At 32.1% G+C, this 22396-nt stretch overlaps 2 protein-coding genes across 3 annotated transcripts in view; both read right to left on the bottom strand.

Moving 5' to 3' along the window:
• LOC146168084 (uncharacterized) overlaps positions 1–16998 on the bottom strand; it is an 18077-nt gene extending 1079 nt beyond the window's left edge. The window contains exons 1-21 of one of the 2 annotated variants that reach the window (XM_083390857.1): positions 16671–16998; positions 15416–15524; positions 12551–12621; positions 12255–12311; positions 12042–12155; positions 11867–11971; positions 11684–11794; positions 11330–11440; positions 11143–11253; positions 8520–8630; positions 8332–8445; positions 7212–7325; positions 5687–5797; positions 4729–4839; positions 4244–4354; positions 4007–4117; positions 3730–3840; positions 2263–2373; positions 1874–1987; positions 1688–1795; positions 72–284 (exon numbers count right to left, since the gene is read on the bottom strand). In XM_083390857.1, coding sequence (XP_083246983.1) covers positions 72–284; positions 1688–1795; positions 1874–1987; positions 2263–2373; positions 3730–3840; positions 4007–4117; positions 4244–4354; positions 4729–4839; positions 5687–5797; positions 7212–7325; positions 8332–8445; positions 8520–8630; positions 11143–11253; positions 11330–11440; positions 11684–11794; positions 11867–11971; positions 12042–12155; positions 12255–12311; positions 12551–12578 — 2077 coding nt within the window. In that variant the 5' untranslated portion in view covers positions 12579–12621; positions 15416–15524; positions 16671–16998. The remainder of the gene's footprint in view (positions 1–71; positions 285–1687; positions 1796–1873; positions 1988–2262; positions 2374–3729; positions 3841–4006; positions 4118–4243; positions 4355–4728; positions 4840–5686; positions 5798–7211; positions 7326–8331; positions 8446–8519; positions 8631–11142; positions 11254–11329; positions 11441–11683; positions 11795–11866; positions 11972–12041; positions 12156–12254; positions 12312–12550; positions 12622–15415; positions 15525–16670) is intronic. The other variant, XM_083390858.1, reaches the window with a different exon arrangement.
• Positions 15127–21792, bottom strand: LOC146168085 (uncharacterized). Its single transcript, XM_083386206.1, has 4 exons — positions 21658–21792; positions 21508–21563; positions 21253–21395; positions 15127–15249 (listed from the first exon to the last, which is right to left on the bottom strand). Coding segments are annotated over exons 1-4 (324 nt in total). The 5' UTR covers positions 21660–21792.
• Positions 21793–22396: the final 604 nt, after the last annotated feature.

The following is a 22396-nucleotide window of genomic DNA, read 5'->3' on the forward strand; positions in this document are numbered from 1 at the left end:
TTACACACCGTTAATTAATTGACATTTATTGGATATCTAGTCATCTTTTTAAGTGTATAAGCGTAATTCACCTGCAGTCCTGACGACGTTAATCCAAACGTAGGAATTTTGAAATCTTGACTGTCCCGCAGTCACAATATTTTGAATTCCAGTTAAGTAATTCGCACTTGGTTCACCAAGTATAGATCCTGACGAAAGTGTGTTACAAGCGGCGACAGCCGTTGAATAAGCAGTCGTAACAGCAGTTGGAATTCTGAATGCTTTGTCAGATACTATTCGCCATTCTAAAGCAACGGTATATGTCAACGAGGCATATGCAAATATTTTTTACAATATCGAACAAATTTAAGGAAAAACAGAACCTTCAATAAGGGTATTTATTTCTTGATTTGAATAATCAAAATACGTAATTACATTATTGTAATCGCAGTGTGGGGTCACAACTTGCTGGAACTGTGAGAATTTCATTACAGTCTGTACTGTAAATTTTGTGTAATTTTATTAACGAACATCTACAAGTTAGAAAACTATGCATTGGGTGGTTAAAATCCTAGCTATGAATTGAAGTCCACCGTAAGCCAACTAATCGATTTTTAACAGTATCTTATGTAATGGATGTAATTGGACTGAAACGCCAAATACAATAACACTCGGCGAAATAGTAAGGCTAAATAAATAGGACATTAAGTCCAGTTCCACACATGTCACATGTGTCCAAGATATCACTATCTGTTTCTGTGGCCCAATGAACATGGTTTAATTTAGTGATAGGCAAACTTTTTCCATTTCGATCGGAATATACACAGTGTACACTGTACAGTGTTCGTGTCTCACCAATATACAGAAAGCATCTCAAATATGCTTATAGGGTGTAAGAGGGTTGGATCACCAGGCCATTGAACCGTAATAATGCGAAGTCCATCTGCTTATGCAATTGTTGCTGTTTATGCGAATCGTCTTTGCTATATGGCTATTGTATTTTAAATGACATCAGTATAACTTTAAAACGGGATTTAAGATTTTTCTTAGTTTCCAAACTCATCGCGGTAAACATCATTGTATTGAGAATGGTCTTGTTTTATGTGCCCAATTCGTAAAGTCTCTTTCTAATGCGGAAGCGTTGCCAATTTAAATGAAATAAATGTATTTTTTCGCGCAACGCGCGATTAGGATTGGCAGCAGTTGAAAAATACTAACCTACTGTGTTTGTCCCTCATATAATAGGCTCACATAATATTTTGGCCCAAGGTAATGGCAACTTTGACACCCTGGTGAAGTGTAGTGCTGTCCGCGAGTTGATCTACATTGATACATTTGGCCCTCAGCGAAATTTTAGTTTGATACCCTTAATCTATTTACCGTTTTTATGTACACTTTACTGTTAATAACGCAATTACGGCTCAGGTGACGCAAAGCTAACTCGCACTAATATTATGCAAAACAAATCGAAAGGCGTTGCTTGAAAAGTTGTGAGTAACTTATTTGAGTTCGCATAACATACAATTTGAAAAGATCCGTGACACATTGGCCATATATAGGATTCAACCCAAAACACTTTTAACAAACAGTTGTATGGCTAACTAACCAGTTAATTGGTTTACATGAGTTTCACTTCTGTTTGGCTTAATTACAAAAATAAGTATAAAATTAGAATAAGAAAAACGTTAAAAAGAAATGGTAGTCTTACTACACAATGTTCCTTCAAAAATTCCAGGCTCACAGATGCAAAAATATGATCCATCAAGATTGTTGCAAAAATTACAGTTCTGTTCGGCATCGTTACACTCGTTCACATCTGGCATTTATTAAAACACTTTATTGGTATGTGTTAATTTGGTGAGAAACATTTAACTTTCTTTTCGACAAAACTAACCTGTTTCACAATTTGTTCCCGTGAAAAATCCAGTACATTGGCAGGTATATGAATTCACCGCATCTTGACAAACTCCACTGTTAAGACAGGGGCTGCTTGCGCATTCATCAATGTCTTCAAATTAAGTTTATGAAATTTGAATTAAATATATTTTATTCTTTGTTTTACATTTATTAAGATATGAAAACAGCTTTTAGTTCTTATGACAATGCAAGTAAACTTATAGCTGCTTGTTCCTTACTGCCATATCAGTAAATGACCAAACTAAGCCTGAAACTAAGCCTGAAACAAGCTTAAAATATTTTGGCTTAAATTCCCAATAAAAGCAGAATGAGATCATTAAAGATGTAATTATTAAATTTTAACAACAATAAATTAATGTTAATTACTTGTGTTACAATTGGTTCCAGTATATCCAGCTGTACAAGTGCATGTGTAGGAATTAATTCCATCAACACATTCTCCATTTATACAAGGACTTGAGCTGCATTCGTCAATATCTATACACCAAGCATTTATCAGAAATAACTTGGATATTTTATAAAACTTATTTTGAATTATATTTATAAGTGTTAATTGGGCTAAAAAAGTAAGTATGTGTTAGTTTAAATCAGTAATTTCCAAACTGTGCGCCGTGGCACACTAGTGTCCCTCGAGAAATTGTCAAGTGTGCGGCGCAACTTTTTGTAATTTTAGAAAATAAGTTATTCGTATTACCAATAGGCATACACACAAGCATTTTAGACTTAAATTTGCACTGTCCATTACAAAATAAATAATATTGAGAAATTTTCATATAGCTTGTCTTGTGTTTAGACCTTTAGGGAGGTGGTAAAATTACTCTATTGTTGTTCTGTTAAAAGTGTTCCGCGAAATATTTAAGAGTTTTTAGTGTTCCCTAGTGATAAACGTCTGGAGAACCACTGGTTTAAATTATTGTTGCTAAAATCGTGGGTTGTGCTAATTTATTATAAACGTGAACCTGCATTTCTTCAAGGTATGCAAAAAATAATTAAGTGATGTTGTACAATCCTAATCAAATAAAATAGATGTTTTATTGTAATTTTTTTCTAATAGATTAGATGTTAGGCTTTATGGTAAAATGTAGTGGTCAATTGGTATTTAAAAAAAATTAATTTTTATTTTCCCAGGAGCTTGTTGTGGCTTTACTTTATTTTGTCCAAAGGATCTGCGTACTGATCAAAATTTAGTTGCATTATTTATTTTATTTCTATTTTGATGCTGTTTTATGTTTGTATAAGTTACATAACTTACACAAAACCACACGATTGCATACAATCAAAAAAGTAAGTTAAATTTAAAATATTTCACTTTTATTCTTCAAAAATGAAAGAAATAATGAAGGTTAGAGGCAGACTAATGAAGGTTAGAGGCAGGTATCTTATTATCCGAAAATCTTATCTATTACCACTCAAATATTACCTCAAGAAAACATTTGTTTGTCTATCTTGAAAATTCTTTTTTTAAATATTCAATTTTGTTTCTCAATTTTGATATTGTAAAGTATAAGAATTTTATAAAATAAACTGCCTAATTTTGTTATGTTTTAAGTCTAAAAAAAATCCAAATTGGATAAGATTTATAAATATAATAATAAAACTAACTTTGAATGTACAATATCACTGGTTTATTTTAGGCATACCTGAATGGAACTTTAATTTGCAAAATCTACTTTTAGCAAGTTTTTTCAAAAAACAACTGACAAAATACATTTAAAAAGCATTTAACAAAAATAAACCTATAGATTTGCTGAATTAAAACACAATAAATTTACCATTACTAAATTAAAAAGATTTAAAGAATAAAGATGACTTGGATATTTTATATCTATTTACTTGTGTCACAATTAGTCCCAGTATATCCAACCGTACAAGTACATGTGTATGAATTAATTCCATCAGCACAAACTCCATTTAAACAAGGACTTGAACTACATTCATCAATATCTGTTAATTTTAGATTTAGTTAATTAATTGCATTTTAAAAATGTTTTAACCATACCAAACTATACAATTTATTTTTTAAATTAAGATACATAATTTAATAATGGATATACCTACTACCCATATTGTATTGTTACCAATTTGTATTAAGTGAAAATTTTATTCTTACTCGTATCACAATTGGTTCCAGTATATCCAGCTGTACAAGTACATGTGTATGAATTAATTCCATCAACACATTCTCCATTTACACAAGGATTTGAACTGCATTCATTAATATCTAAATCAAAACCCAGTTTTATTGTGGTCCACTTTAGGAACTTTGTTTACAATTCATCATTATGAGAAACTTAAATAATACCTTTAATATTAAGTAGGATATTTTCAATTTCATTTTAGCACTCACTTGTTTCACAGTTAGTTCCGACATATCCAGGAGAGCAAACGCATGTATAGGAATTAAGACCATCGCGACAAATTCCGTTTTGGCAAGGTCCAGAACTGCACTCATCAATATCTAAACGTGGTTAGTACAATGTTTTATGCAAGTACCTTTAACTAGCAAACAGTTTTAAAATCTGGAAAATAATGCTAAATAACCCAAACAAATTATCTTAAGTAAATATAAAAGGTTTTACTGGGTTAATGTTTGTAAAACCTAATAGTTTTGCAAAATTGCTTTTTATTTTCGTTTAATATCAGATTTGTGATAACCAGAAGTACTTTCTGAATATTATTTTACACAGCAAAGTCTGTTCATTACTATGCTTAGCAGCTAACTGTTTTCATCAAAAGGCCCATTTTCGGGAAAAATATTCACATTTTGTTTAAGACAAGTCCAAAATATATAAACAGAGTTGGAAATTGCCTTAAAAATATAAAATGTTTTACTTGTTTCACAATTAGTCCCAGCATAGCCAGCTATACATGTACATGTGTATGAGTTTATTCCATCAACACAAACTCCATTCAAACATGGATTTGAACTACATTCATCAATGTCTGGGTAATGAAATATTTTTTGTGTTAAAGTTAGAGAATATAGAAATAAAACTGTGACATACAATTAGACTACATCTATATCATAAATATCTATAAAACACAAGTCTGTTTTTATTTGTAGTGTGAACAAATTCTTTAGTTTATACTACACAGAAACTGATAAAATACCCACAAACACAAACCACAAGATTGAAACAAGGGTAATAAAACATAAAACGAAGTTTTAGGTATAGATAAATTAAAACTATGGTGTTTGCCTACTATGTGTGGTACATTTTTAGGAAAGTTAAACATAATGCGAATGTACTGTAAATAGTATTCAACATATGAAACACCATGCAATAGAGCATGTTAGACATCTTCAATCATTATTTTACCATCTACACACTGCTCCTTTTTCTGTAACCCATAATAAAATTTGACAAAAAGGAAATATTGTGGTAGGGCAGCCTTTTAAGCAGTACAACATTATATATTGTTGAGAGCTAAATACAATGTGTTGTAAAGATATTTATTATTTTAAACACAGGTAAATGAAATTTGCTGAGCCTAAAGGTCTGAAAAAGAAGTGGAAATCCCATATAATTACAAACTCATTGAACTACCTAGTGCCTATTGCTGTTAAGCAAATTCTACAAAGGTATTTTTAGGTAATTCCATAACTGATAACAGGGGTGATAGACAACAAATGTTCCAATATTGCGTTGAATTAACATTCGATAGTAAACTAAAAGTATTTATCAGTGCAATTTTAAAGCATTTTTTTCGTATTAGAATAAAATGTACATTGATTAAAACTACAGATGTTAAAGCACGTTGAGAAACGTTAACCTATAATTTTATGTACTTGTTTCACAATTGGTTCCAGTATATCCAGTTGAACATGTACATGTAAATGAATTGATACCATCAACACAATTTCCATTTATACATGGATTAGAACTGCATTCATCAATGTCTGTTATGTAAAGCAAAAAAAACAACTCAATAATTTAGTATTAATACACGTAAATAAAATATATATATATAATCTTGCAAAAATTTTTAAATTTGTTTTACATGCTATGTGTTACTATTCTATTGTGAATAAAATTGTTTGTGAATAAAATACTTTCTATAGATCAGTTGTATCCAACATTTTAAAAAAGACTTAAAATTTATGAAAATGCTCAATTTGTGTGTCTCTTCTAAAATATTTAAAGCCATTTAGTTAAATACTGTTAATATCATTTCAACGAAACATATGTACACACATATATATGTGCTTACAACTGAGATCTAGCCCTTCTGAAGCTGCTTTTTCACCAACGATAACTGCTTATGTATTATTAGTACACCGAAAAGCCATTGCAGACTCATCGAATCTGTCGATCAATAATACAAGCAGAGCAGACTAGACAAACAACTAGCCTGCAGTGAGGTTCGAACTCACGACCTCCGGTGTCAAGCCGGGACCATCGCTCTACCAACTGAGCTATGCAGGCTCAGAAGGGAACGAGTCGAGAAACAACCATACGCCAATGCTTGCTTAATCTGTTAGTCAAGCAACTTCATAATGAAGGGGATCGCCAGTATCATATCGTAATACAATGAAACATATGTACACACATATATGTGTGCTTACAACTGAGATCTAGCCCTTCTGAAACTGCTTTTTGACCAATGATAACGGCTTACGTATTATTAGTTTTTTCATTGTATTATGATATGATACTGGCGATCCCCTTCATTATGAAGTTGCTGTACTAACAAATTGAGCAAGCTTTGGCGTATGGTTGTTTCTCGACTCGTTCCCTTCTGAGCCTGCATAGCTCAGTTGGTAGAGCGACGGTCCCGGCTTGACCGGAGGTCGTGAGTTCGAACCTTACTGCAGGCTAGTTGTTTTTATAGTCTGCTCTGCTTGCATCATCGATCGACAGATTCGGTGAATCTGCAATGGCTTTTGGGTGTATCATTTCAACCTAATTATTTAATTTGTGATGGCAAAAACAATAACATGGTGACACTAAGTTAGTATTAATAAATGAAATACAAACTGCAAAATAAAAAATATTGGATTTCATTCAATATTGCTAAAAAGTTTGTGTTACTGAAGTATTGGACATAGCAGAGTTCAGAAAGGACTTGACATGACATAATTATTTTTTGTAAAACTACATGACTTGATTTAAATATAGTGTAGAAACAATGTTGTATCAAAGTTTTTGTTGCTGTCTTTTTACCTTTTAAATGTTCCTTTTTTTAACCACTATTAAATGTAGAAAATGACTGTAAAAAACAGACCAGCTTCCTTATGGCTTGGTGTGCTGATTCTTTTATGGAAGATTTGGGCATAGCAACAATAAAATATTTATATGTATATCTTTACTGACTTGTATTACAGTTAACACCAGTCCAACCAGATGAACAGGTACATGTATATGAATTTCCTTGAGTAGTGCATGTTCCATCATTGTTGCAGGGGTTTGGGGTACAATTATTGACAACTGCAAAATTATAGAAATCCAAATAATTTAGCCACAATAAGTCATTTTATTTAGTGGAAGAGTCAGTGTTCCCGCTAAGTGCATTTGCATAAAATTTTGAGCACTTGTGCCTTTTTTTACAAAAGTTCACAAGCAAAAAAAGTAAATGCTGTTTTTTTTATATCATTTAATCTCCAGTCATCTCCTGGAGACAACAATCCACATGAACATATTTTGCAATCGAATATTATACCTTATGTACTCCATGTTCACTTAATTTAAGTTTCAAAAAGTGCCCAAACTAATTTTATCTGAGCCAATTGAGTGTTGTTCAAGCTACTCCAAATTAATTTTATCCGAGCTACATACGGCAAAAAAAGTGCCCAAATGAACTTTATATGAGCTACCTGCATAAAAATGTGTCATCTTTTTTTGTATGTGTTTTATTTTATACCTTATTAGAAAAAAATTTCAGCGTTGTCCGGGTTAAATAGAGTATTTACCAGTTTAATTCTAACTTGTAAATGGCAAAATTTGCGTTGTCCCCGGAATGAAAGTTAATTACCTTGCGCGATGTTCATGAAAACGTAATACCGGTTCCAAACTGAGTTGCGCGAAAGAAAAAAGTTTCAGAAATAAATTGCTTACTTTTTTGTTCCTGTTTGTCAGGTTTTAACAAACTTTCTGAATTCACAATGTTTTTTAAGTAATAGGGTCACGCGTCTTAAGCTAACGCAAAAAGCTGTTTTTCATTTCTTGTTGATTCGACTGTAAACGCAGGATATTTTTTATATATATATTTTTCTTATTCATTACATAGTTTTCTGTTTTGTTATTCGTGCATTAATATCCCATGTTGGTGTAAAAACAGCATTTTTTTAACTGAAGCAGATTCCTAATAGGTGGTATAATGGTGACTGCACTGATTTTGGGCAATTGCGCAAAATTTTCAACACCTACACACATGGTAAAAAATTAGAAGGAATACTGCTCAAAGCTTGTCTTTAATATTGGAAAAACATATGACCTGTGTCACAGTTAATTCCAGTAAATCCCAGTGGGCAATTGCATTGATAAGAGTTAATACTGTTAATACAAATTCCATTATTGAGACAAGGAGTAGAACTGCATTCATCAATATCTAAAGGTGTAAAAAAATTTTTGATTAGAATCATAATATTTTATTAAAATTTTATGCATATTAGTAATAATTGCCTGTTTCACAATTGGTTCCAGTGTATCCAGCTATACAAGTGCATGTGTATAAATTAATCGCATCTACACAATTTCCATTTACACAAGGATTTGAACCACATTCATCAACATCTGTCAAAAAATTATATATTCATTCAAAAAACAAATAGTATTATGAATTTAAAATATGTACAAATTACTGAATACATGTTGTATAAATTCTAACCATATTGCTAGCATTCATTTTAATTATTTCAAAAAGTTGTACTATTATTTATTATTTTACAGTTAGCATATCACGCATATGGTGTACTTCTTGGTGGCTTACTTTAAAGAGTAAATTCAATTAAATGTAGATGGGGTGGCATATATGTGTTAATGTGTAATTCCTTTTGCTAGTATAACATTATAGTCCAACACATTTTTAAACATATACTTTTTTGAATCCTATTTGGACAATGCTAAATATTTGCCTATATATTATATTAGTTATATTTTATATATTAAGTTCTAGAACAGCCTTTCTTAACCTGGGGTAAATTTCCTCACTTTAGGGGGTAAATTAGCTATCAATTGAAATATCCACATCAGCTGACGAGACAGAAAAATAGTGCCAGCTGTAGGTATTGGTAGCATAGTTTCCTAGAACTGCTTTTTTAAAGATGGCCTAGTACCCTATTGATTTTTTATCGCCTTGTATCGATAACGTTATGCTTCGCTAATTGATCATTTTTTTAGTTTCTTGACAATATTCTTATCTTTCAGTTACTTCATTATTACGTCATTTACTGTTTGCATAAATCAGGTTCTTCGGCAGTCACGGCATAGATTAAGGCAGTGGTCTCCAACCTGTGGGTCGCGACCCCAAGTGAGGTCGTCTAAAATTTTTGTGGGGTCGCCATAACTCACCATATTCGTAATGTTTTAGTACGATTTATGTATTTAGTTTTCTTTACAATGAGGTCCCACTAATAAACATGACTGAGTGCATCTTCTACATAAAAATTGCTGTTTTAGCTCTTAAAGAGCTGCTATATCAGTCATTTCACAAAATTTGTGATTTTGATTTAGCGCAGCAAATGTTGCACTTTTTCTGAAACCACACCAAGTTACATGTACAAGTGTGTCAAACGTAGACAGTAGACGGAGATGTTTAAAATCGTCCCTCATTTGTAACATCATAACAAATGCTGTTGATTTCTAGTAAAACATCCGCATTTTCTGAGGTTGCATTCCACAGGGCAAATTAGAAAGCATATACACTTAGAAACACAAACAGGCGAAGAGGCTTATCGCTAAAAACATTTTTTACTGGTCATTATGAATACATTCCTCGAAGTAGGTGCCCGTTCTGCTGCATTCTAGCACTTGTTTTAACATTGCCTATAATTGTCTCCAAAATGGGGTCGCAATGTAAATTCTGATTACATCTTATTTAAATTGGGGTCGCTTATTTCAAAGATTGGAGACCACTGGAGAACGTGTCTGCGAGATGTGATTGCCTAATTTTGTCACTGGGTACGGCTTAACTGGCCAAGTTAGTTTAAAGGCTTTAAACAACTCATTGACTGATTATTATAGTCTGTAAAGGTAACAAAAAATGTAATCTTAAAAATGGCGTCTCCCAAAAGAAGAGAAATACCAGAAAAATTATTTTAATTTTAGATTTACATATTTTATTGAGAATGGTCTTTAAGTTCCTCAGTGTATCTCATGCGTGGAAACATTTTTAAACAGTACCATGAAACCGACTCTTTTAAAAAGGCACCTTGCAAATTCTCATCCAATTATGATGAGCAAAAACTAGCGTTTTTCAGTCAAAACTGTCCAGTCTGACATAAAAAAAAATAGACCAAACTGGAATGTTTTGACAACAACTCGTTGCCAAACGCAAGGGAACCCGTCGCATTGATTATACCTGGTGTAATTTGTTACTTTCCTTTTTCCAATAGATGAGAACTTTTTTATATAATGGGGGGTAAATCTGATATTCATCTTTGTTAAAGGGGTAAAACATACAAAAAAGGTTAAGAACCCCTGTTCTAGAATATATTAGTTTTAGAATGTTTTATAGTATGCTGACCAGAAAATAAGATAAATCTAGTTAAAGCATGTGGACTCAACAATACTCTTTAGGGAGAATTTGATAATTTTTTTTTTTATTGAAATTACCTTTGTTTAACTATGTTATTTAAAGCAATAATTGTAATGTTACTCATCTAAAACATAAATTTTCCACCATTATTGCATAGTAAATAATAATTTTAATGCAACATACCAATCTAAATCACGTGATTGAAATGTATTTAGTCTAAAAATAGGTAAAAATAGGAACTGATTTGTGTGATGGTTAATAAATAACTGATGGGACATTTTTTGCATGCTATTCTTTCCCTGGTAATAATATTAAATAGCAAGTTAACTAATTTCTACAGGTCCAGTTGCTAAGTGTTCGAAAGTTATTCGTAATGTGTTAAAAATAAGGATTTTATAATTATTGTACAAGAGCATTTTTATTCATAGGACACTGAAATGCATCTGAGGACAACACATTTAACCTTTTTGAAGGTATATATACAACACTGTTATATATATTCTGAGCAAACACATTAACCCAAAATGTTAAACATTAAATTGGACATACTTGTTTCACAATTTATTCCAGAATACCCTGCTGAGCAACGACACGTGAATGAATTAATTTCATCAACACAAACTCCATTTACACATGGATTACTGGTGCATTCATCTACATCTATATTGAAATGTAACACAAAAAGTTTACCACATAAAATATTTCACTATTTATATAACACCATCAAATACCATACTTGTTTCACAATTTAATCCATTATACCCAGCAGTACAGGTACAGGAGTATGAATTAACTCCATCAGAGCACATACCATTCTGACATGGACTAGAGCTACATTCATTGTTATCTGTAAATAAAACATTTTAAATCTAATATAACATTCGTTTAAATTTATGTAAATTTAAAAAATATTAAATAATACTAAGTTGATCTCTAATTATTTCCAAAAGACACATTCTGATAAGGGCATTTTTATCACCATTTGAAGTCACCTGCTAATAAATTAATTATGTAGTAAAACTTAAAAAAGTAAAAACCTATTTTTTAAATATTGAATAATTAATCTAGATAAATAAAAGCTTCAATATACCTATGTCACAATTTGTTCCTATCCAACCAGGATCACAGTTACACAAAAAAGAATCAGTTGTTTCCATGCATATACCATTTGTACATGGATTGGGAAGACATAAATTATTACCTGCAAACAAAGCAGTACACTTTTTTTTCTACTATTATTTGGCTGTGCAAACAATTTTGCAATGAAACTTACTAATTTCACAGTTCTTTCCTATAAACCCAGATGGGCAAACACACACATAGGACAACAAAACATTTTGGCACAATCCATCATTTTTACAAGGTTTAGAATCACAAGCTGTCGAGTAATATAAATGCTTATTAATTTAATAATATTTAAAAAATAGATATTGATTTAAAACGAAAACCTTTTTCACAATTGGGCCCAATTGATGGTTGTAAACATTCACACACATATCCATTTATTTGATTGATGCAAATTCCACCATACAAACATGGATTTGAGTCACACTCATCGATATCTACAAAAAAATAAATTACAAACAAATTAAAACGCTATAGTAAATAGCACTGAACTAAAACTTTTTTTATATTTATGAAAATAGTCTTGTTTAACTTACCATCACAACGTGGTGGATTCTTAAAGCCAGGGGCACAGGATTGCCTCAGGTGTGTTACTGAAAGATAATGACAAAAGATTATCAATAAAATGTATTTAAGTTTGGGATACAAACATCTTTAAGGTGTAGTTTAAAAAAAATGTATAGAAATATAAAAAAATATTAAAACTTAATTCGGCAATTAAAAACCAAAAAAAATAAACAGTGCTTAAGGAATAATGTTTAGTCATAGCTCTGAATAGACTAATATTCTCCTCAGTTTTTACTCAAAACAATACTTTAAAAAAAAAATTTACCATAATTAGTTGCCTTATAGCAAAGCATTTTGATTTCATCCCAGCAACAATTTAATCTTTCGCATGTTGACCTTCAATAAAAACAACAAACTAAGGTACATATAATATACAGTTATATGTATATATAAGTTATAAGGGAATATTAAGTTTTACAGTATTTTAAAGTAGGTTATACATTTGCACTAACATTCATATTATCACAGAAAAATCTTTTAATTATATTAATAAAAACATAAATGAGGGTTTAACACAGACATCTTAACAAACATTTTGTTATAAATTAATATTTTAAAATTGTTTATCCCTTTCTTCATTGAAACAAACCTAAAAAATAACATTAGCTCAGAAAAGGCATGTTTTTTAAATGTAAAGTCAGGAAGAATAAGGGTGATATTCAGTTCTGTCAATGTTCAAGGTGTGGTTCTTAACCAAGTTAGAAATGTGGCTTGGTCTCTGACTAGTTGGCCACACCTGTCAAATAGTGTGTTAGAATTTTATCTGGTAAGTTAACATATATGTATTATTTCACAAAGACCAGTGGTGAAAGTAAGAAGGAACTAGTTCCGATAAATAAAATAATGATGGGCTGACAATGATATATATCGGTAAAAATATATTGGACCTGGCCTCATGAATATATTTTTTTTTTTCATGAGGCAATGTCCCCAAGTTGTTTTTTGCCTATTTTTATCATGTAAATGCAAAATACCAGCATAGTGTTTTCTTTATAACATAAATTCTACTTTTGGTGTTAATTCTGCTGTTCTGTCCCATGCTGTACATCAAAATTGCACATATAAAGTTAAGTGACTGCAAAAAATGGTATATTAATTATTTTACAATTTTGCAAAATGCTCCAAATCTTAACTAGTTTCTTGTTGTTTGGGCCCATGTCCACCTCCCCAAAACTGTATTTTTTACCAACTTAATCAATGTAACTACAACGTTTTTTATTGCTTTGCAGGAATCATTTGCTTTCTACTTTTGTTTGATAGTATTTTGTACACGTTTTTAAATACGTCTTGGCGCATACCATTGCATGTTTTCTGTCGATTAAAAATACTCATAACTGTTTGTAAAAAGCATCTTGATAAATGTCAATATATTGAGCACAAGCAATGTACAATTTTTTGTGTGTCCAATTTTTCATGTCTTCTAAATTGAAGTTTTAAACCAAATAAACCAATATTTTTTTTAAATTAGATCTACACTTTAAGACTTTCCTTGCCAGTTTATATAAATCCTAGATATTAATAAGATTGCAATTTTGCATCTGTACTTGTTTTCTTTTTTAAATAGCTTGGTATGCACTGTGCACTGGCCTGGCTGGGTAGATTTCCATAAAACAAACTTCTAGAAAATCAAAAAAGATTCATGCAAAGTACTTGCCACAAAATATATATTTTTTTTTTGGGGGGGGAGCATAGCCTGTGCCCTTTGGAGCCCCACTAATGTTAAAACACTCCCATAATACACCCAACACCCGAAATATCACGATAAACGAAGAACAACATAAAATGTAAGAATAATGTCAATTGCAACCAGTGGTTGAATGGTCTAAATTTGTAAAACTATATATAGCTCTGTTTGGAAGAGTTGTCATCTTCATAAAAGTAGAACTAGTTTAATATAAACAACTCTTTATTGAACTTATGGCAAATAAACAAACATCAAGATGCATAATTTTTTTTAAACAAACTTGTTTTTAGTGTAGCCTAAAATGTTTGCAGGGTTGGGATTAAGCACGTGTACGCTTGCCAAAGCGATTGCAAATCACTATGGGCGAGTGCTGATTGATACCCAATCACACTACTGGCGAGTGGCTTTGGCGAAAAAATTAATTAGTTGGTGTAAGACAACTTGTGTTAAGCACCACAAGCAAAATATTACGCCAGTTATTTCCTTAAACACAAAGGCGCCAACTCATTCAACACTACACAAATAAGGTTAATCGAAGTCAGCTTTGTAACGTTTTAAAAAAACTTTTACAGCCAAACAATCAAAGACGTCATTGCTGCAGTGGTAAATAGTTATGAGGTTCATTGTTTAATTTAAACGTTGTTAATTTTTTAATGTTTAACCCGGTCATTGACAACTTTGGAGCAATTTATGTTTAGATACAAATTAAAACCATTGCGGACGCCCTTGAAAAATCAAAACAACCCCATATAGAGCGTCGCGCAGCACAGAACCTCTGGTGCATATGGTTTTTAACTAATACAAAAGAATGGTTTAGTTGTAAATTTACAATTATTTTGTCGTTATTTGTTGTTCAACCAGTAACTATAGTGTTAGGCGAAATGTGGCATTTTGTGTGGCAAGAAGCAACATGTAGTGAAATGTCCTTCAAGCACAGAAAGACTAGAATACGAAAAAAAATGGAAAACAGGCAGGCCGTGGCTACTAAATTGTCAGTGTGATTTTTTCACCAAAAATTGTAAAAATTATTTTGGCTAAAAAACATTGTTTTAACCGTAAACTGCTGTATGGGTCATTAATTTGTTAATCCATACAAGGAAATAAACGGCCAGAATTTTATAAAAACTAATGTTTACGCATAGAAACCATAAAACAGGTTAATGATAACCCAAGAAGAAAACGACCGTGCTAGGATGGAGATTTGCAAACTGCGTGCCAACTAAATTGGCGAGTGTTACTTCGTCCGGGTAAGTGTTGATTGATAGCCGCTCGCTCGCCGGCTGGCAAGTGTAAATTTTTGCTTAGGAACAACCCAGTTTGCCAGTTACAGTGTACAATTTAACATTGAATAACCCATTTCATATATAACCTAACTAGGCTGTATAGCATCAGTATTCTCCCTAATCTTATTAATAGTACAGTTGAATAATATTAAAAATAGTTTACCTTTCTAATTCTTTTCCGGATATACATATTTCATTTCCCTCATATGGATCACAAAATTTCAAAATCTTTGAACCAAGATGCTTCTGCTCCCCGCCAAAAGATTGCAGCACTGAAAATTATAGCCATTAAAAATTTTGTGATTTTAGCCTTTTTTTTGTTTATTTTCAACTATAATAGCACATAAATCGCTTAGCTGGAACTTTGTTTTTGCTTAAGGCTTATATAGCAGTGTTGTAATGACTTAAGTCAATGACTGCACTTGAGTCACTGTTTTTAAATGACTTGACTTGACTTAATGCTTTTAAGCAAATGACTTAACTTGACTTAAGTCATTTGGACAAATGACTTGGGTTAAAATAAATTATTTTAATTAAGCAATTATTTATAAAATTGTGCTATTTTTTCCAATCTTTGCACATAAAAGAATTTGCTTGTAATATGTTGCTTTATGTTATTTTACTTGAGTTGCTCATAATAATAGGAGGAGTTTGCCGTTTTCATAATTTGAAGTTTTATTTTTTTGACAAGGGCTGGACTTGAAGTTGACTTGCTCTATGACTTGACTGAGACTTGACTTAGTTTTTATTCAAAAAGACTAGACTTGGACTTAAGTTATTTTGCTATATAGTTGTGACCTGCGCGAACTTGGCGCATACAGAGTTGAAATTTTTACACAGTCCTTGTATTGGTTACATCTTTCCAGCAATCACACTTTTAGCAAAAAATATTGAAAAAAAATTAATATTCAAAAATATGAATATTAATATTCAGCGATATTAACCCTTAACTGTTGAGCCAACAAGTTCAAATTTTAACGATATAAACTAGGAGGCACCACCTTCAAAATGAGACATAAATCATGTTTAAATTCATTCGAACTGGGTGTTTACTGTTTCTTTGAAAATTCATAACTGCCCAAATTCGAAAAAACGCCTTTCGTAATTAATATATATTAATATTCATATTTTTGAATATTAATTTTTTTTCAATATTTTTTGTTAAAAGTGTGATTGCTGGAAAGATGTAACCAATACAAGGACTGTGTAAAAATTTCAACTCTGTATCGTCACAACTTTCGGAGATATTGCCCAAAACCTATTCCAGCGCGCCAAGTTCGTGCAGGTATAGTTGTGTACTTCTGATTTGAACAAATGTATTAAACAGTATTTTGCTTTTTTCGCTTGTGATTTGCAACTATTCCATTTTCTATTTTGATAATATGCTAGGTCTTGATCGATTTTGTGCAATTTTTTACCTTGTAGTTCAACTGTTTACAAAACATTCTTTGAATAACCAGCGTTTTGTTTTCCTTGGCATTTTTATAGTTGTTTACCTTTTTTCAAAATATCAACTATAAGCATTTTCCTGAGTTCTGCATAAACCCCTAAAATTAACTGATTTGTGTTCGACCAGTATAGCCAGTCACTCAGTCAGTAAAGTAAAACATTAGGCTAAGGAGCTGCAGTTGACGAAGCCAAAATGATGCAATACTTCAAAACAACAATATGTTGTTTAAATCAATGCATTTCTCATAGGTCCAAATTTTATGAACAAATATATTTTTATGTTAAAATTTGTAAAAAATTATCATTGTTTAGGTCGAAAAATAATCGCCCTAGTTATAAGTAAATAGGGTTTTAAACGGGGGAATTCCGCACGAGGAGAAAAGTTTAAAGATACTTGGGTAAAAAATCGAAATTAGGTGATTTTTATCGTCAGTATTTGTATTAATTGAGCAACAATCTTTTTTTCTGTTCTTTTCAATATTTTTTGTGCAATAGTTTAATGCACGTGTAGAAAATCGAGCATCTGTATTTGTGATCATAACATGTTTGTTTCGCGCCTGTAGACGAAATCTCGCTTAAAATCGGTTTAGCACATTTCCTTATCTTCCTATGCGTCCTGCTTGCCGAAGCCGGGAACTGACCAGCTACTCCCCAACGGAGTAGCTCTTGTGCTATATTAACGCGTAATTACACTCAACTAAACACAAGAATTATATTGCACTTTCGCGACGTGTTTTGCTGCGCTGTAAGCTGTATTCATTGAAAGCGGAGCTATGCTGAACTTTGGAATAGAGAGTAAATCTAGAGACCTGACAATAAGCACTTTGAAATGCCGTGACACTTGTTCAGGATCGATTTAGTAGAGGTAGATATTAGGGTGGCCAATGTCTCCCCTGCTGTTATATAGCCAACACGCGTGTTTAGACAAATCAGGAGTGGTCACTGGGGAAAGGTAGGGGTGTGGTGCACTTGACCTTACTTGAGATCAAATGCACCACTTGATGTTTTAACCAAATTATCCATTTAACGCAACGTTCTATATTTTTTCTTTTGCGACATGCGTCACGTGATCAGTGACGTATGGGTTTGGGGGCTTCGGACCCCTTCTTTTTCGTACCGGTAAGTGATATATTTGTTGTTTGTTTTTGTCAACAAACTTTCCAAAGCGGCAATGTTTTTAATGTAATTCGGTCACGCGTCTTAAGCTATAATGCGAAACCAAATCAAACACAAAACGTCGTTTTGTGTACCTTGTTTGGTCGAGCCGCAATCGCAGGATATTTTTTCAGTTTCGCCTTTGGTGATTCGTTCAGGTTGGCTGATTAGCAAGGGTGTATTCGACTAATGACAACGCTAACTCAAGCCTTCTTTTTTTTTTCTCGCTAAAAACGCCGAGTTAGGCTAATTTAGGCTAGTTAGGCTAATGTCTCGTCTGCACTAATATCCGATGTTGGTGTAAAAAGCGGCATTTTTTAACTGAAACAAGAATTCTCTAAGTTAAAAATTCGGGACCCCCTTCTTATGTTTCTGGATACGCCCCTGGACGTATCCTCCTAAATCAGTTTTTCGAAACCGACGCGATATGCAATAATTTAGATTGTCTTTACAAACTTTCCAGAACATTATTAAATTTGTTTTAAAAAACAATTACAACGCATTATAAAAAATGCGTTTTAAAAAATTACAAATTTAAACCAAATAAAAATATATTATAGTTACTGGTTATTTTTATGAATTTTACAAGTAATCAGCAGGGCCCACTTTTAAACAGTTGCAGGTATTTTTCGGACGCGAAGTGTTTTTCGCGACAAAACCTAAGACAAATGTCAGGTGCAGACCTAGGATTGACAATTTTTCAGAGATTATGTTACAAAGTTACGTCATACCGTGAAGTCATAAAGTTACGTTAAAATGTGACGTCGCAATAGTTATATCAAAACGAGGCGTCATAAAAAGTAAAGTAAACCTTCACCACACAGTTCGTTTATTTTGTTGAAGTTTTAGATTAGACAGGTGTCACTTTCAAAACTCAAAAGCTACGACGATATCGATTTGCACAAAGCGCAAAAAACTTTTTATCGTTTAGGTTGCCCGAACTTTTATTTTCGAGGGTGCGATGGGACGCACGACGCCTTTGGGCGAAAACGTTTTTAATAAAATGAATTAAGACACTCTATGAACATAATAAGATTCATATATTTGCATGATGTAATTCATATTTCATGACACCATCCATATAATATTGGATTAAATATCAAAATGCCGATAGACACTTAATCAGAATGGTTTCTGAATAAAATGTATGATAAGTGTAACAAAAAAGTCATTTTCGATCTATCAGACGTCATGAATGCGTCGTCAACAAAGACTGCTTAGAATGTCGTAAAATTTGCAGTTTAGCGTATATAGACTTAGGAGTGGCCACATATGCTAGGGAAACTCGAAAAGCACACAACAACTTAATAAAACAATACCTGACGTCATTATAACGTCACTGTTTTACGTATGTAAAAAAAAACAAATAACTGCTTATATTCAATTTTAAAAGTAAACATCAACATCATAAATATTGCTAGCAGTTTGTGTCACTGAGTCTGAGATTATCGATTTCAAATATAACTGTTTTGATCCTAGCGTAGGAGACTTTCGCTAATTAGTTTATTGTTTACATGGCTTATATTTCATTTCTTTCTTGTTAATACACGTTTGTCCCCAGAGCTAAAGCTTTCAATGTCAATATAGCGTCATTTTTTAGTATAATTGATTTAAGCTAACTAAGTTTTTTGTCCAACAAATTTTATGTAGACATGACACCACCAATTCCGCTATCTATGGCTAATTAACGAAACGTAGCCTTTATTGTCAATTTTGAATGGTTGTTGAACTTTATTGTCAATAGCTGAAACACTTGACGTTATAGCAACATCGTGCATTGTTTCATGCAGTTACCAAATTAATGATTTAAGCGTTTGTGATTTAGATTCCATATCTAACCACTCCTTAAAGCAGGAGTTCTTGAATTGGGGTCTATGAACCCCTTATTGGTCCGTGAACTAGTTTTAGGGGGTACATAAAGGATCAGTTACAATATTAGTCTATATTTAAGAATTAAAACGGTTATGCACTGAATGCATTTAGACTCCATTTTGCTTTCACTTTTTGTGGACTAAAAAAAATGCTTATTTCTCAGGACTATGGCATCATTTTTGAAAATTTCTTGCCTACCGTGTTCCACGCAAGGCAAAAAAAAATTAGGGGTCCGTGGCAAAAAAAGTTTAAGAACCCCTGCCTTATAGCCTACGATAAATTTGAATAATTGGAGTAGATAGAACTTTTTTAATGACATCATCGATTCGTTGTCGTTTGGTTAGGTTTATTAGACTTTTGTGTTACACTCAATATATTATTTTATGTAAGAACAATCTTGGGCGTTTAAATGTATTTTAATTTTCTATTCAATAACGAATATGGATGGCGTCATTATGACTACTTAGCCTTACACGGTATTTCTCCAGACATTTCTTTGTGTTTAGGCATATTTTTATTTTTTTTATTCTATATCACTTATAGGCAATTTAAGACATATTCCGACGTGTGGGTAATTATCCCAACGGGCTCGGTTTTGGTGTTAGTTACCGTTGCATGACAACGTACTATAAATATAAAAATTTTCACTGTCAGTCACATGTAAGTGGTGGTAAAGGTTCTCAATAACGTGACTATTTTACATTTTTATAAATTACTTTTAAGTTTTACGGCGTCTTTGTATACTGTCTTTCGTATTAGTATTGCATATTGTCATTAACAGAACTACATTTATCCCAAAATTTAATAAAGTTCTATTTAGACAAAGTTTGTGAATTTTGATTTCTTGTATTGCTTAAAGTGTCAGGACGTTTTTTAGATCGCTTAGCCCAGCGGTTCTCAACCAGTGGGCCATGGATCACTGGTGGGCCATGAAAACTTTTTAGGTGGGCCACAGACCAATTTTAAAAAAGCTAGATTTATTGAAGAATTTAGTTTCATTTGTGTCACTACACCTAATTTTACAGGAATAATGGCTTGGAATGTAAATGAAACATAAATCTATTGTTCAGAAGCAAGCACCTCACTAATGTATGGTTGAATAAATAATAATCTGTTTTGATATATGCTCCACTATTTTTTGTGCTAAACCTTTTTATAGTTTGTTCTTTCATAAACATTTTTTGGGCCACAGAATTTTTGTGCAACGAAAATGGGCCACAAAAGCAAAAAGGTTGAGAACCACTGGTTTAACCTATAACATAGGGTCTATCAAGGTAAAACCTTTCTTAAGCTACGCCTCACTTTTGTCACATAGATTATATCAGATGAACCAAAACTAAAAATTTAAATTCGACCACGTTAACAACATTTTGTTTCATAACCCTTTTTACCTAAAATGCAAAATCAGTATATTTAATATTAGTACCTCATTGTTTGTTTCGAAACATCCCAAGCCCATATAGTCAACGTTTTTCGTAACATTTAGAAAAAATAAAACATTTACAATGTACAATGACAACAAACCAAAACCAAATGCAAAGAGTCGCTACCTCGAGGCAGGCTGTCTACCGAAGAATCACCATCGCCAGACATTATTTCGTCTTTATCTTTTGATTGAAGTAAATATGGTTTTCCAGTGGTTTGAAAAAATGTTCTCGTAAGTTTTCCTAAAGGTTTTATTACATTTTAGAAGGATATATAAATATACGTTAACAATATTTATATATCTTTTTATTTATTGTATTATTTTTGAACTTTTCTATTTTACTTGTTCATTACCTTTACGATAGCATCTCAAAAATGGATTTTCAATATCTTCATCAAAGCAGCACTTCCTAGAAAAATGGTAGAAGTAAATTTGTGGGACAATAATTAATAAAACAGATTTAAATATACGTAACTGATAACTCTATTGACTTGCTCACTTACATTCGAACGCATTGTTCTCGGCGGAGAATAAATGGTTTGACACAAGGACGTTTTGGGTAGGACGAAGTTTTACAAGACAAATACGCGTTTGACAAACCAATAAGTGAGAGAATTAAACAAGTCCAACTTAAATAAATCATTATTTCTTAAATTGTTAAAACCTTATGCGTAACTTGTTTTAACAAACTGATAAACTACCACTGATAAGGAAATACCACAGAAATAAATATATATCAAAATAAAAAATAAACACAATCAACATGTGTTTTCTACAATACTAAACTAACACTAAACGTTCGAAGACAATTCCTTTTTTAATGAGAGTTTGTTGCCGCAAGCCTTTTGTAGACAATGGACACGTCAGTTGATCGGCGAAAATGTTTTGTATATTGCGGTTATTTGCCTTGAAGCGACTTATAACGTGTTAGAGAAACGCCTTAAACTTATATCACGCATCGCCACGTCATAGTCTTTAAAATCGAACAAGTTCTGTCCAACACCGGTTTTTGTAAATTTGTTTGAAAACAATAAAATTATAACTAGAAATGTATCAAATTAAGTCAAACATTATTTTGCCGGTACAATAGACAGACCCTTATTATTTTATTTATGATTTCATATTTAGTTTTATCAATCGGAGGTGAATTTTGGCAGTGTTTGAAACTATGGACTATCCGCTATAGGAATTCGAATAATAGGGGACACTTTTTAGTGTCAACACTTCTATCTTTATTCGTGC

Source organism: Ascidiella aspersa, chromosome 1, assembly GCF_963924565.1.
Source record: "Ascidiella aspersa chromosome 1, kaAscAspe10.2, whole genome shotgun sequence".
Classification (NCBI taxonomy): Eukaryota; Metazoa; Chordata; class Ascidiacea; order Phlebobranchia; family Ascidiidae; genus Ascidiella; species Ascidiella aspersa.

What these genes read in the sequence shown, in the direction of transcription:
- LOC146168085 (XM_083386206.1), bottom strand. An exon ending in TTTGAGATGCTATCGTAAAG is followed by an intron (nt 21,396 to 21,507) that starts GTAATGAACAAG and finishes TAAAACCTTTAG; the next exon opens with GAAAACTTACGAGAACATTT. An exon ending in ACTCTTTGCATTTGGTTTTG is followed by an intron (nt 15,250 to 21,252) that starts GTTTGTTGTCAT and finishes TACACTTGCCAG; the next exon opens with CCGGCGAGCGAGCGGCTATC.